This window comes from Littorina saxatilis, linkage group LG17 (assembly GCF_037325665.1).
Source record: "Littorina saxatilis isolate snail1 linkage group LG17, US_GU_Lsax_2.0, whole genome shotgun sequence".
Taxonomy (NCBI): Eukaryota; Metazoa; Mollusca; class Gastropoda; order Littorinimorpha; family Littorinidae; genus Littorina; species Littorina saxatilis.
The window spans coordinates 6623626-6638588 of NC_090261.1; the positions used below are offsets into that span (position 1 = coordinate 6623626).

Below are 14963 nucleotides of genomic sequence, written 5' to 3' on the forward strand. Positions count from 1 at the left end.
AATTCTTTCGTTTTTTTTTTATCAGCTTCGGAAGAGTTGCTCGCCTTGGAAACATTGAGGAAAATACTCCCGTCCCCCCCCCCCCCCCCCCCCAAAAAAAAAAGACAGAGTAATAATTTGAACATAGTGTATAATCAGTCCTTGAGCCCGTGCTGTGTGACAGTCTTGCAGCTGATAATGGAGATTGACGTGGCGGTGGTGCTGGGAGGAGATGGAGCGTATTTCTCCCATGGCCAATGATAAAAATAAAAGTTAAACAAAGTTAAAAAGAACGACATCCTTCTTTCTTTTCGAACATCGTCTGTGGTCAGTACTTGACCACAGGGTGAGCGGCAGTGTCTGCGAAGGAGGTCTCAGTCTTGCCACTGATGGTTGACATACCGGAGTGTCGCCAGCGCTGGGAGTTGGAGGAGGTGGTGGTGGTGTTGCCGGCGGCCGAAGAGAAGCGGGCGTGACCTCCCTTGAGACAGGCGCGGTACATCCGGGCCACGCGGCGGTTGCAGACGAAGGAGATGCAGATGAAGACACCTTGCAGTCCGTTGACCACGGTGAACAGGTAGCGCAGCGCCGTCACCTGAGGGCATCGACTCACATAATAATGGTTACTTCGACGAAGATTTGTACACGGCGACTTACAAAACAATGCAAACCAGTTGGCTGAAATCCAATAGGCTACAATCTAATGCAATCTAATTCAATCAAAACAAGACAAGACAAGACAAGACAAGACAAGACAAGGCAATGCAATTAATACAACAATACGATACAATACAATAGAATGCTATCCAATGCTATACAATACAATTCAATACAATACAATCCAATCCAAACCGATACAACATTACTACGTGTTATATGAATGAGGTATACGCAAACAGAACATCGTCTCAGAAGGCACTCCGTGAAATTACTGGCAAGCCCGGCCCTTTTTTAATCGTGTTTTCGCGATGGCATTTTCCAGACACCAATTCATCAAAATGAAGCAAAAGTTGTCCGACAGGCTAAAGGAGGTAGACGGGGTATATGTTTGAAGAAGATGGAAGGCCAGAGCACATTTGATAGACATACATGATAAGATGCGAGGGTCCTACGGACAGACCTACACGAAGAAGACGACAAAGGCTGACAAGGCATAATGAGATGGGAGGTGTTGGATAGGTGGACCGAAAAAAGACGACGAAGGCTGACAGATATCACAATCAAAACTTGACTAAATGTAAAAAGAGATGGGAGGGTTCTTCGGACAGACCTAGTGTGAAGAAGACAACGATGTCCAGAGTCTAGTTTTTTGACAGGCATGAAGATATGGGGGGAGGGGGGAGGTAAATGGACCTACCTGTGTGAAGAAGACGATGAATGCCAGAGACCAGGTAATGCCGGTCAGCGTGGACAGCTTGAGGTAGACCCAGACCAGACGCTCGTCCTCGCGCCAGCTGCAGCCCGGCTTGGGCGTCTGTCGGATGGTGCGCACCGTCAGGCAGAACAGCACCGCGCTGGCCGCTATCACCATGGCAACCGGCACCCCCATCGCCACCCCGACACCCGCTGCTGTGGACAAGTAGCACTGGTGGCCTCCGTAACCTGAACAAACGGGAAAGAACTGTGAATCGTTGGGTTACGTACCTGAAATCTATCTTCTTTGCTATAGCATTGGGAAGAAAGATAAGCTCATTCCCATAAAGGACGACTTTTCAAAAAGTCCAAATACAATTCAACTTTAAGACTGTTCGTGCTGTTATCGTTTCGCGATATAAAGCGTTTACATGCATCTACACGAGAGGGCTTTCCTTGAGAAAAACACAACCAACATTCTTCACTGAAGTGTTCCACTTTTTGGAACCAGTTTTGAACACAATGTGTCAAAAAAAACTAAATTCTTCTAGCAAAAGTAGCACACATAGTACACACTTAGCTTTGGCCTCCAGTTTAGAGTGAAGCAGGCAAGCGCAAGGTTGGCTTTTAAAGAACTATTTATTCCGTTTAGTTGGATGACAATCATTGAACAAAAACAAACTTATAGAACAATAACAAGCAGACATGCTTATGAAGACCTTCCAAGCAAAGTTTCCTTTGCTAAGTCTGCTTCGCTAGTTGTACGATGCTTTGGCACTGACGTTTTTGTAAAAAAGCTTCGCGATGTCTTCGCGAAGTTAGATCTGGGTATTTTATTGGAATCATAGTTAAATATTAAAAGGAAGTTTATGTGTTGTAGCATATGGTTGAAAATTTGAAATGAAAAAGACCAATGAAGAAGGATGCTCCCGGCCTGAAAAAGGGGGGGGGGAAAGAGAAATATAGAGACAAATGAATCAGGCAAAAAATATGGGTTGTAGCAACCTCCATGCAACTGAGGTCACCCCCAAAAAACGAGAAAAAAAACCGAAAACAAATTCGGGCTCAAGTCAAAACGGCCTTTACCGATGTCGTCGCCCTGCGTGGTGATGATGTGAGCCAGCAGGGTGATGATGACGACGACGGCAGCCGAGCCCCAGACGTAGACCGTGTACTGCAGGAAGCGACGTCGTTGGTCCATGTCATCCTCTGACGTCTTCAGAGACGTGAAGACGCGCCACATGTAGTAGGAACACACCGACATGGCCGCAAAGGCCGCCAGCCAGAAATAGTGGATCAGGATCCCCAGGGCTTGGCACAGGCCCGGCACCTGGTGGACAGCCAAAGGAAAATCAGCGTGTGCATGTAGATGACGAGGTTGGCGGAGGCATAGAAAAAAAGCACAAGGGTTTCCTCCAAAATACAAGGATTCAAGATGTGAATGTAACACACATACAAGGTTTACCATGTTTAAAACTCGTTTCTTGGCATCCAATCAGTCACAATCATATAAGCGTTCAATTCCTAATACCTGCGGTTACTGCGCATCAATTAATGTCATAGAAACAAGTTGAAAAATGGTCTCTTATTCTCCGTAACAGACGGGGCAGGTGTGAGCTAGTGAAAAAAAACGTTTTCACAGGGAAGACTGCGCTTAAATCATAACAAACACACACACACACACACACACACACACACACACACACCCACACACACACATACACACATACACACACACGCCACCCCCACCTCCCTCCCACACACACACACGCACACAAACATACACACACACACACACACACACACACACACACGTACACACACACACACGTACACACACACACACACACACACACGCCACCCCCACCTCCCTCCCACACACACACACGCACACAAACATACACACACACACACGCACACACGTACACACACACACACACACGTACACACACACACACACACACACACGCCACCCCCACCTCCCTCCCACACACACACACACACACACACACGCACACACACACACACACGTACAAACACACACACACACACACACACACACGTACAAACACACCAGCCCTACCCACCTCCGTCCTGCCCGAGCCCACAAGGTAGAGGAGCTGCGCGAGGAAGAGCGTGAGACACAGGGTCATGTTGTTCTTGCCGGGCACCGTGCGGAGCGGCTTGAAGAGGGAGTAGGTCACGAGGGTCAAGGTCAGTCCCACCAAGGAAAGCGTGGTGCACACTATGGACAAGATCACCTCCGCCTCGTCAGGCTTGTCGGCTGAATTCCTTGAAAACGAAACAACAAGTTGCTAGTAGTTTTTGTGTTCAATGCAATTTTTACGCTGATTCATACCTGTATTACAACGCTTGCATTTATTAAATCTGATTCACAAACCTTTTATTTATATGTTATTGGCAATATCTTTGTTTGGGGATTTTCTTTCATCAACGGATTATATTACACTAGCACTGTGTTCCCTTTAATTGGCTGGACTGTAAGTTACAAGTCGCAGGAAGTGCACAATTATTGCGTTGCTGCTGTTCCTTAATCAACAAAACACACACACACACAAAACAGGCTACCACCACCCTGCAATTAACTATTATCTTTGTAATTTAAAGATAAGTTGTTAAGAAGTTAAAAATCTCGTAGGATCAAATTTACCAGCAGAGTGTCGTGTGTGTTAGTTTTGCATACAAGCTGTGGCTGATCCCTTCCCTTACCGTCTAACACATTGTGACAGTGTACTCATTGTCTGTGCATTATCGCTACCTACCACTTGTTATGAAAAAAGACTTACTTGTAGGCTACTATTTTTGGCATGAAGTCGCTGAGAGCTATGTAGACACTGCCGTCTGCCGATGATTCGTACCTGGTAACACATTGTTGCATTCGTTAAAACTGACCATAAAGTTCTGAGCAAAAATGATTATACTACACTGTATGAACATTGCTTGGACTGAAAGTTATAACATGCAGAAAATGGCAATTTTTTTCTTGTCAATAAGTTTTTAATACTACTTCAATGCTTTACAACGAACACTGGTTCGATTGCAATGCATAACATTCAAAACTACCGTAACATAACAAGACCATCTCAGATCGGCAGTCTGGTATATTTTAAATCCACGTTCTGTATCATTGGCTGTATCATTTACACATACATCCTACATTCCTTGCGTGCAAATGACCATGCATGTACACCACACAGGTCTGCCCGAGGATTTACATGGGAGGAGAGCATTTTTCCACTTGGTCACATACCAAAAGACTGGAAACAAACTGCTGAATTTTATTCGCAGATTTAGGGGTCAGTTGTTAGGTTATTTCAGCACACACAGAATGGACACTTTGCACAGAAATCAGCCGCTAGGCTTGTAAAATGTTGGTCTGGCTTCAAGTGAGAGGATGTTTTCATTCCATGTAAAATGTTGGTTTGGCTTCAAGTGAGAGGATGTTTTCATTCCATGTAAAATGTTGGTTTGGCTTCAAGTGAGAGGATGTTTTCATTCCATGTAAAATGTTGGTTTGGCTTCAAGTGAGAGGATGTTTTCATTCCATGTAAAATGTTGGTTTGGCTTCAAGTGAGAGGATGTTTTCATTCCATGTAAAATGTTGGTCTGGCTTCAAGTGACAGGATGTTTTCATTCCATGTAAAATGTTGGTTTGGCTTCAAGTGACAGGATGTTTTCATTCCATGTAAAATGTTGGTTTGGCTTCAAGTGACAGGATGTTTTCATTCCATGTAAAATGTTGGTCTGGCTTCAAGTGACAGGATGTTTTCATTCCATGTAAAATGTTGGTCTGGCTTCAAGTGACAGGATGTTTTCATTCCATGTAAAATGTTGGTTTGGCTTCAAGTGAGAGGATGTTTTCATTCCATGTAAAATGTTGGTTTGGCTTCAAGTGAGAGGATGTTTTCATTCCATGTAAAATGTTGGTTTGGCTTCAAGTGAGAGGATGTTTTCATTCCATGTAAAATGTTGGTTTGGCTTCAAGTGAGAGGATGTTTTCATTCCATGTAAAATGTTGGTTTGGCTTCAAGTGAGAGGATGTTTTCATTCCATGTAAAATGTTGGTTTGGCTTCAAGTGAGAGGATGTTTTCATTCCATGTAAAATGTTGGTTTGGCTTCAAGTGAGAGGATGTTTTCATTCCATGTAAAATGTTGGTTTGGCTTCAAGTGAGAGGATGTTTTCATTCCATGTAAAATGTTGGTTTGGCTTCAAGTGAGAGGATGTTTTCATTCCATGTAAAATGTTGGTTTGGCTTCAAGTGAGAGGATGTTTTCATTCCATGTAAAATGTTGGTTTGGCTTCAAGTGAGAGGATGTTTTCATTCCATGTAAAATGTTGGTTTGGCTTCAAGTGAGAGGATGTTTTCATTCCATGTAAAATGTTGGTTTGGCTTCAAGTGAGAGGATGTTTTCATTCCATGTAAAATGTTGGTTTGGCTTCAAGTGAGAGGATGTTTTCATTCCATGTAAAATGTTGGTTTGGCTTCAAGTGAGAGGATGTTTTCATTCCATGTAAAATGTTGGTTTGGCTTCAAGTGAGAGGATGTTTTCATTCCATGTAAAATGTTGGTTTGGCTTCAAGTGAGAGGATGTTTTCATTCCATGTAAAATGTTGGTTTGGCTTCAAGTGAGAGGATGTTTTCATTCCATGTAAAATGTTGGTTTGGCTTCAAGTGAGAGGATGTTTTCATTCCATGTAAAATGTTGGTTTGGCTTCAAGTGAGAGGATGTTTTCATTCCATGTAAAATGTTGGTTTGGCTTCAAGTGAGAGGATGTTTTCATTCCATGTAAAATGTTGGTTTGGCTTCAAGTGACAGGATGTTTTCATTCCATGTAAAATGTTGGTTTGGCTTCAAGTGAGAGGATGTTTTCATTCCATGTAAAATGTTGGTTTGGCTTCAAGTGAGAGGATGTTTTCATTCCATGTAAAATGTTGGTTTGGCTTCAAGTGAGAGGATGTTTTCATTCCATGTAAAATGTTGGTTTGGCTTCAAGTGAGAGGATGTTTTCATTCCATGTAAAATGTTGGTTTGGCTTCAAGTGACAGGATGTTTTCATTCCATGTAAAATGTTGGTTTGGCTTCAAGTGAGAGGATGTTTTCATTCCATGTAAAATGTTGGTTTGGCTTCAAGTGAGAGGATGTTTTCATTCCATGTAAAATGTTGGTTTGGCTTCAAGTGAGAGGATGTTTTCATTCCATGTAAAATGTTGGTTTGGCTTCAAGTGAGAGGATGTTTTCATTCCATGTAAAATGTTGGTTTGGCTTCAAGTGAGAGGATGTTTTCATTCCATGTAAAATGTTGGTTTGGCTTCAAGTGAGAGGATGTTTTCATTCCATGTAAAATGTTGGTTTGGCTTCAAGTGAGAGGATGTTTTCATTCCATGTAAAATGTTGGTTTGGCTTCAAGTGACAGGATGTTTTCATTCCATATAAAAGCCCGGACAGAGTTGTGGTGGTATGTACATGATTGGTTACTATAGAAGCGTCCCCATCCAAACAAGAAAACAAAAACACCGCGGCCTTTCTACATCACAACGTTCCCACTGTCCTGGCCATCACAGCTTACCTTTCCATTGGGATCGTCTGGTGCAGCCACGGCACCTCAAGGTCAAGGTCAGACGTGTACACGTGGAACTCGTCCCGGGTCAAGGCCACGCGGGGCAAGGTCATGAGGTCATGGACGCGAGTGTAGACGATGTCGGCGTCTCCCTCAAAGACCGTGTGATGGTTGGAGACGCGCGTGGAGCACGCTCGGCCCTGGGCTGCACTGCTGCGGTACTTCACTGCCCGCCACACGCCTTCGTCCACCTGTAACAAATAAGACATTTTAAAGCGCTCTTGGATCTCAGAAGAGTGGCTTGATTCTAGACGAAATCGAATAAATATGAGAGAGAGAGAGAGAGAGAGAGAGAGAGAGAGAGAGAGAGAGAGAGACAGAGAGACAGAGACAGAGACAGAGAGAGAGACAGAGAGAGAGAAAGAGAGACAGAGACAGAGAGACAGAGAGAGAGAGACAGAGACAGAGAGAGAGACAGAGAGAGAGACAGAGAGAGACAGAGAGACAGAGAGACAGACAGAGAGACAGAGAGAGACAGAGAGAGCAGAGAACATCTTTCTTGAAATCAATGCATGATAATTTTCCCGGTTTAAATCTTTGAAAAATTATCATATCAAAAACAATCACCCGTGGAATATTGTTGTTCCATTCGGTAGTAAAAGTATTTGGTCAATAAAAAAACCCACATCAAAACTGTATCCGTTTGTGGTTGGCATACTTCGGTATCATTAAGGTTATGGGTTATGCGCGCTGGTTGCTGCTTTTGGTTTGTTTGTTTGCTCGTTTGTTTTTTGACTCAATATTAATAGTTGCAGTTGTTTTTTGTTTTTTGGACGTGGCAAAATAACCATAAAGGAGGCTACTTCTGTGGATAAGTGTTCTGGTTAGTGATGGGCTAAAGCCGAATGAAAACCTTGAAACCTTAAAAACTTGGGAATGGCTGGACAGGCTGGTCCAATAAAACATAACCAAGCATTTTTGAGCATAACCAAGAAAACTGTGGACCACGAACCAACCTGTGTGGTGACGTTGAGGGCCCAGGTACGGCCGATGGGCAGCGTGAGGGTGGTGTTGCGAAGGTTGAGCAGCTTCTGCTCGAAGTCCTCTTGCTGCACGTCGCCCATGACAACGAACGTGCAGAACACGCTCAGCAGCCGGCTTCTCTGTGAACACCGTCCGGCCACGTCCGTTATCTTGAAGGACACCTCGAAGTTCTGCGGGCACACATTTATATTTCCATAACTCCATTAACCCATTGCTGGCAAATTCGGATCGATTTTTCTGTAGAATGGGTGACATATCAAAACGTGGAAAAACAGGTTTATTTTAAAGAGATATTACAACAACCGTTGCAATTGGTTGGGTGTAAGGTAGTTTGGTTGGTTGTTTGACGTCATTCCCTGACCCTGTTCCCCCTTGAATTCAACGTTTGACGTCAATAACACACAGTGGCTACATCAAGGGAGAGGGGGCTTTGGACATGTAACTTACGTGATCTTTAGATATTAACAACAATCGCAGCTTATGTAGCTTTAAGTCTTTAAAATAAATCCTGACGCGCTTCCAGTTCACAGTAACTCCTTTCTGTCCAAAAACACATAGGTACCCATATACGAGTAACACCGACAAAACTCGATACAATGACACTACAAGCATGAATTCCACTCCATAACACCACCACCCCCCCACAAACACACACACACTCACACACACACACACACACACACACACACATTACATTACAATAATATGTAATATCATTGCGTACTGGTTACACATATTGGATCTTCCAAAAACATCTCATCTGAACAAAATATATAATCTTATGTACACCAAAGACAGTGAAACATATCCATGGATATCATTTGTAAAACAATTGTTACAAGTCATTGGATTAGATCATGTGTGGAAAAATCAATCCACTTTTAATGTCAAAAGGTTAAAATATGTTATATGTCAAAAATTGGAACTCCAATATATACAATTCTGGAAAGGTCAAATAAGAAGTTCACCAAAGTTAAATTTTTATCAAAAAATAGTAACAAATTATAAAACGGAACCATATCTGTTATGCATAAAACAAAGAAAATATAAACAATCGTTGTGTAAACTGAGAATAAGTGCCCACGACCTGAAAATTGAAACTGGTAGATACAGCAATACACCTAGGGAAAATAGATTATGTGAAACATGTGGAGTAATAGAAGATGAAATACATTTTCTAGATAACTGCATAGAAAACAACCAATTACGACAATCTTTCATGAGTGAAATTAATCTACCCATATATTCATATGATGTACCAAGCCAACTTTTGCAAGTAGACAAAGTACAAACTAAATTGGGAGAATTTGTATATAATTGCTTCCAAAAAAAAGAAAAAATGTAATCATTTGGTTATTTATCTTCCCGTGTCTTATAAACACTACGTTTCATGACAATAAAGTTTATTCGTATTATATTCGTATTCGTATATATTCGTATTCGTATTCGTATTCACACACATCTAACAACATGGCGTACCGTGATCCTGACGGTGTCAGCAAGGACCGTATGCCACGTCAGTATGTACTCCAGGTTACCCGGAAGCACGTGCAGGAGGTCATTTCCGTCGTAGAGGTCAAGGTCGTTGTCGAAGGACACACTGAAATAGAGCTCGTAGCCCAGCCCCTTGGCCGTGCCGAACAGTGGAGTGCACACTCCGTCCATCAGCTGTCGCCGTGGTGAACACACGATGAGTCGACACTGGTCCTGATAAACACACAATGCAATGGGCATGTTGGTAGGAGCGAGAATCAACAACGCTTTAGATTTCAGTGCTAAGACATGCTTCGTTGTGTTACACAGGTAAACCCTCATGCATCATCTTTTTTTCCATTCTCACCTTAAAAAAATATACAATGATGTTTTTGACAATTTGTTTCGCCATACCCTCTCGTTTTTATAAAGGATATTTAAATGACATGATTGGTGGTTCTGCATTTGATAACTCATCAATCAAAGGTTTTTTTATGTCGAGTGTTTTGGGGCATTTTATTTGAATAGCTAGGCGAGGATATCCCTAATCGCGCTCGACTTGACCGCAAAGATTACAAGACAACTGTAGGTAACAATAATTGAATAAGATATTTTAACCGTAAGGTTACCTGCTGTGCTTATGCAGCATTGACATAGCTTTGCTAGTACTAAAGTAACAAAATATAACACAAAAGTATACTGTACACTTCTTCACCTTTGTCCGCCCCTTACTTTTGTTACACACTACCCCACCTTCTCTTTCTAGCTGGAACAAACAACTAACAACAAGGAACCTCTCGCTGCCTAGGTGCACGAACAGAAAGTGGGTGCCACCCAAACGGGCCAAAACAAACTGCTGAGTCTGATTCGTTGAAATCACAACAAATCTAAATCTCTACCCATCCAACACCGCGGCTGGCTCCTAACCAGTTGGTAACTTGCTCGTGCACCTCGGCCCTGGAAGCAACAAGGGACAGAATCTAGGGCAACAACACAGGTCGACTCACCCTCTCACTGTCGTGCACCTCGGCCCTGGAAGCAACAAAGGACAGAATCTAGGGCAACAACACAGGTCGACTCACCCTCTCACTGTCGTGCACCTCGGCCCTGGAAGCAACTAGGGACAGAATCTAGGGCAACAACACAGGTCGACTCACCCTCTCACTGTCGTGCACCTCGGCCCTGGAAGCAACAAAGGACAGAATCTAGGGCAACAACACAGGTCGACTCACCCTCTCACTGTTGTGCACCTCGGCCCTGGAAGCAACTAGGGACAGAATCTAGGGCAACAACACAGGTCGACTCACCCTCTCACTGTCGTGCACCTCGGCCCTGGAAGCAACTAGGGACAGAATCTAGGGCAACAACACAGGTCGACTCACCCTCTCACTGTCGTGCACCTCGGCCCTGGAAGCAACTAGGGACAGAATCTAGGGCAACAACACAGGTCGACTCACCCTCTCACTGTCGTGCACCTCGGCCCTGGAAGCAACTAGGGACAGAATCTAGGGCAACAACACAGGTCGACTCACCCTCTCACTGTCGTGCACCTCGGCCCTGGAAGCAACTAGGGACAGAATCTAGGACAACAACACAGGTCGACTCACCCTCTCACTGTCGTACACTTCGCTCTCAGCACACTTGCGCTCAATTTCCGGCCCCGACCTGCCATAGATGGCACCACTGAAGTCGAGCAGGGCCGAGAAGGGCATGGGGTCAAGGCCGTGCTCTCGCGCGCAGAGGTCAAACAGATGTGGATCCGCTGTGTTACAGAGGTAGCAGAACACGTTTTGGAAGAGTTGTCCCTCGGCCTCTTTCGGGTCTAGGTACGCTGCGCATGCGCGCTCCAGAAAGTCGTCACGTGACGACCATCTTCCGGTGACGTTGCAGGAGGAAATGACGGTGTTGTCGTAGTAGCACTGTCGCGGGGGAGGGAGGCTGGGAGGGGGGTAGTGAACGATGAAACAGTCCCGATGGTCCGCTGCTTCCGTCGCCTTGTCTCCGGCTGTGGACGCCGTGAAATTTGTGTCGTATTTGCAAAGAACCACTGTCTGCAACGGGTAAGAAATTAATAAGTTAGCAATGGGAATACAAACGAAGGGAAAAAAAAGAAGAAGAAAACTTTGAATGATCAAGGTAAACTCAATGATACCGAACACTATTTCCAACAGGAACATTTGGTGCCTTTCCGGCCCAGCAAAACCCTCATCTTTCTCACCTTTCGTTCCATCCAATCTCTTAACACTACTGAGGATTCAAACATTGTTTATTTTAATCATTTTAAGTCTGGAGCAAAGCCGAATTTTTGTCCAGTCAGATGAATTTCATACCCTGTACATATTCGCAAGCTGCAAAATCCACATTACCTTCCAAGGAACTATGAACGACGACTCCACGCCGTTGCACAGAGCACAACGCGCGTTGGCGAAGACATGGACACCCCATTTCTCGGACTTGGTTTGTACCGACACCGGCAGACTGTTGGACTGATCGCTGCAAGCTCGGACTGCTTCCACTGAGGCGAAGGGGGGACAGGTAGCGGTCATCATATAACTGGTTGCGTTTGCTATCCGAGCCTTGCGTTGTTCAGGTGTGTATCCGCGATATAGGTTGTCTCGGCAGTCCGCTTTTATCTCGTATGGCTGAACCTAAGATCCAACAGACAATGAAATTATAACTTTAACAGTCAATCTAGTATCTGTAGAAACAGCAACAAAAACAAAGAAATAGACTATTGAATAAAAATGAATAAAACATAAAAAGGAACGCAGTTTGGCACAGACACCCCCCCCCTGCACACACACACACACACACACACACACACACACACACACTCACACTCACTCACACACACACACTCTCCCTCGCTCTCTCTCTCTAGCTCCTTCTCATCTCCCAACCAGCAATGTCAAATGTTTCAACTACATAAATGATGATGCACGTGCAACAGACCTCTGTCATATTTTCCAAGAGCTTATCGGGACAGCAATCTCCATACTGCAAACAGTGGTCGTCGCACTGACAGGGCTTGCAGTACCCACACCGTCCCAGGTCCAGTCCAACGCACGTGCGCGACGTCTCACAGTAGCGTCGATGCTGCGCCAGCAACACGGCCTTGAACTTTGCCTCTGACGTCATATTAGATGACATAATTTTCATGGTGAGCTCCTCAACGGGCTCGTTTGAGTCCACGAACCGAGCGCGTAATAATGCTGTGACGAATGTGGTTGTGAGCAAAAAGGGAGAGACTGTTAGTGTCACGCTGGCTTGTGACCTGAAAGTTCCATGCTGTGGTTGTGCCGATATGATTAATGCTTGAGCAACGAGCACCCACAGTAGGGTTTGGAATACTGCAGGCTTGGGTGATTTTGGAATGTTGAACGGCATTTTGCTCATGCCTTTTGCTGTGCTTGTGTGGTCTGATATCCTCGTCGTGTGTGTTTTCTGTCTCTTTGATGTCATGATGATGATGATGACGTCGACAGTTGCTCAGTGACGTCACAGAGACACGATCGGATGGTCCAGAAACTGTATGACGTCATGCTGAAGTTTGACAGCCAGAAGTAAGAGGAGTTATATTCTGTTGTCATCAGACATCTTCCTGGTCTGAAAACAAAGCAACAATTGTAATTATCTTCACTCAAAATCCACGAGAAACATAGAGAGACAAAGCAACAATTGTAATTATCTTCACTCAAAATCCACGAGAAACATAGAGAGACAAAGCAACAATTGTAATTATCTTCACTCAAAATCCACGAGAAACATAGAGAGACAAAGCAACAATTGTAATTATCTTCACTCTAAATCCACGAGAAACATAGAGAGACAAAGCAACAATTGTAATTATCTTCACTCTAAATCCACGAGAAACTTAGAGAGACAAAGCAACAATTGTAATTATCTTCACTCAAAATCCACGAGAAACATAGAGAGACAAAGCAACAATTGTAATTATCTTCACTCTAAATCCACGAGAAACTTAGAGAGACAAAGCAACAATTGTAATTATCTTCACTCAAAATCCACGAGAAACATAGAGAGACAAAGCAACAATTGTAATTATCTTCACTCTAAATCCACGAGAAACATAGAGAGACAAAGCAACAATTGTAATTATCTTCACTCAAAATCCACGAGAAACATCTAAGAGAGACAAAGCAACAATTGTAATTATCTTCACTCTAAATCCACGAGAAACATAGAGAGACAAAGCAACAATTGTAATTATCTTCACTCTAAATCCACGAGAAACATAGAGAGACAAAGCAACAATTGTAATTATCTTCACTCAAAATCCACGAGAAACATAGAGAGACAAAGCAACAATTGTAATTATCTTCACTCAAAATCCACGAGAAACATAGAGAGACAAAGAGAATGCGACTCTGTTTGAAGAAAAGAGTTACCTACATCCTTTACTGCTACAAACATACACATCAAATGAACAAACGGTCTCTCAGACTCTGTCTTCAGTAACCCAACACATGATAGTCTATGGTGCGAAAATTGAAGAAAAACAAGTCGCGTAAGGCGAAATTACTACATTTAGTCGAGCTGTGGAACTCACAGAATGAAATTGAACATAGTCCGCCGCTAGTGCAAAAGGCAGGGAAAGTGATGAGCCTGTTTGGCGCGGTAGCGATTGCGCTGTGCTTCATAGCACGCTTTACTGTACCTATCTTCGTTTTAACTTTCTGAGCGTGTTTGTAATCCAAACATATCATATCTATATGTTTTTGGAATCAGGAACCAACAAGGAATAAGATGAAATAGTTTTTAAAACGATTTCGGAAATTTAATTTTGATCATAATTTTTATATTTTTAATTTCAGAGCTTGTTTTTAATCCAAATATAACATATGTATATGTTTTTGGAATCAGAAAATGACGAAGAATAAGATGAAATTGTTTTTGGATCGTTTAATAAAAAAATAATTTTAATTACAAGTTTCCGATTTTTAATGACCAATCTCACTCATTAGTTTTTAAGCCACCAAGCTGAAATGCAATACCAAACCCCGGGCTTCGTCGAAGATTACTTTGCCAAAATTTCAATCAATTTGATTGAAAAATGAGGGTGTGACAGTGCCGCCTCAACTTTTACAAAAAGCCGGATATGACGTCATCAAAGGTATTTATCGAAAAAATGAAAAAAATTTCCGGGGATATCATACCCAGGAACTCTCATGTCAAATTTCATAAAGATCGGTCCAGTAGTTTAGTCTGAATCGCTCTACACACACACACAGACAGACATACAGACAGACATACAGACAGACAGACACACAGACACACAGACACACAGACACACAGACACACATACACCACGACCCTCGTCTCGATTCCCCCCTCCATGTTAAAACATTTAGTCAAAACTTGACTAAATGTAAAAACACACTCTTGTTTGCATTTATATCCTTCTGAGTATTACACCTTACCAAAGACAGAACAGCTTTGCGATCGAAAAGTTACGTCATTTCCGTAAGAAAAAGAAAGCGGTCGCTTTGGAAATTGTAAAAACAGTTTCCA

The 14963-nt window shown here is 43.2% G+C and overlaps 1 protein-coding gene across 1 annotated transcript; it reads right to left on the reverse strand.

The window, feature by feature from the left end:
• Positions 1-78: 78 nt before the first annotated feature.
• Positions 79-13034, reverse strand: LOC138952442 (uncharacterized). Its single transcript, XM_070324113.1, has 11 exons — positions 12384-13034; positions 11798-12079; positions 11039-11482; positions 9438-9665; positions 7931-8128; positions 6924-7165; positions 4140-4211; positions 3420-3624; positions 2419-2662; positions 1337-1581; positions 79-574 (listed from the first exon to the last, which is right to left on the reverse strand). The coding sequence occupies exons 1-11, from the start codon at positions 12891-12893 to the stop codon at positions 308-310; spliced, it is 2937 nt and encodes a 978-aa protein (XP_070180214.1). The 5' UTR covers positions 12894-13034; the 3' UTR covers positions 79-307.
• Between the last annotated feature and the right edge of the window lie 1929 nt (positions 13035-14963).

Excerpts from the sequence above, each read along its gene's own strand:
- LOC138952442 (XM_070324113.1), bottom strand. The coding sequence starts at position 12,893 with ATGACATCAAAGAGACAGAAAACACACACGACGAGGATATCAGACCAC. Across the intron at positions 8,129-9,437 it reads CTGACACCGTCAGGATCACG|AACTTCGAGGTGTCCTTCAA; the intron begins GTACGCCATGTT and ends GTGTGCCCGCAG. Across the intron at positions 3,625-4,139 it reads CCAAAAATAGTAGCCTACAA|GAATTCAGCCGACAAGCCTG; the intron begins GTAAGTCTTTTT and ends TTCGTTTTCAAG.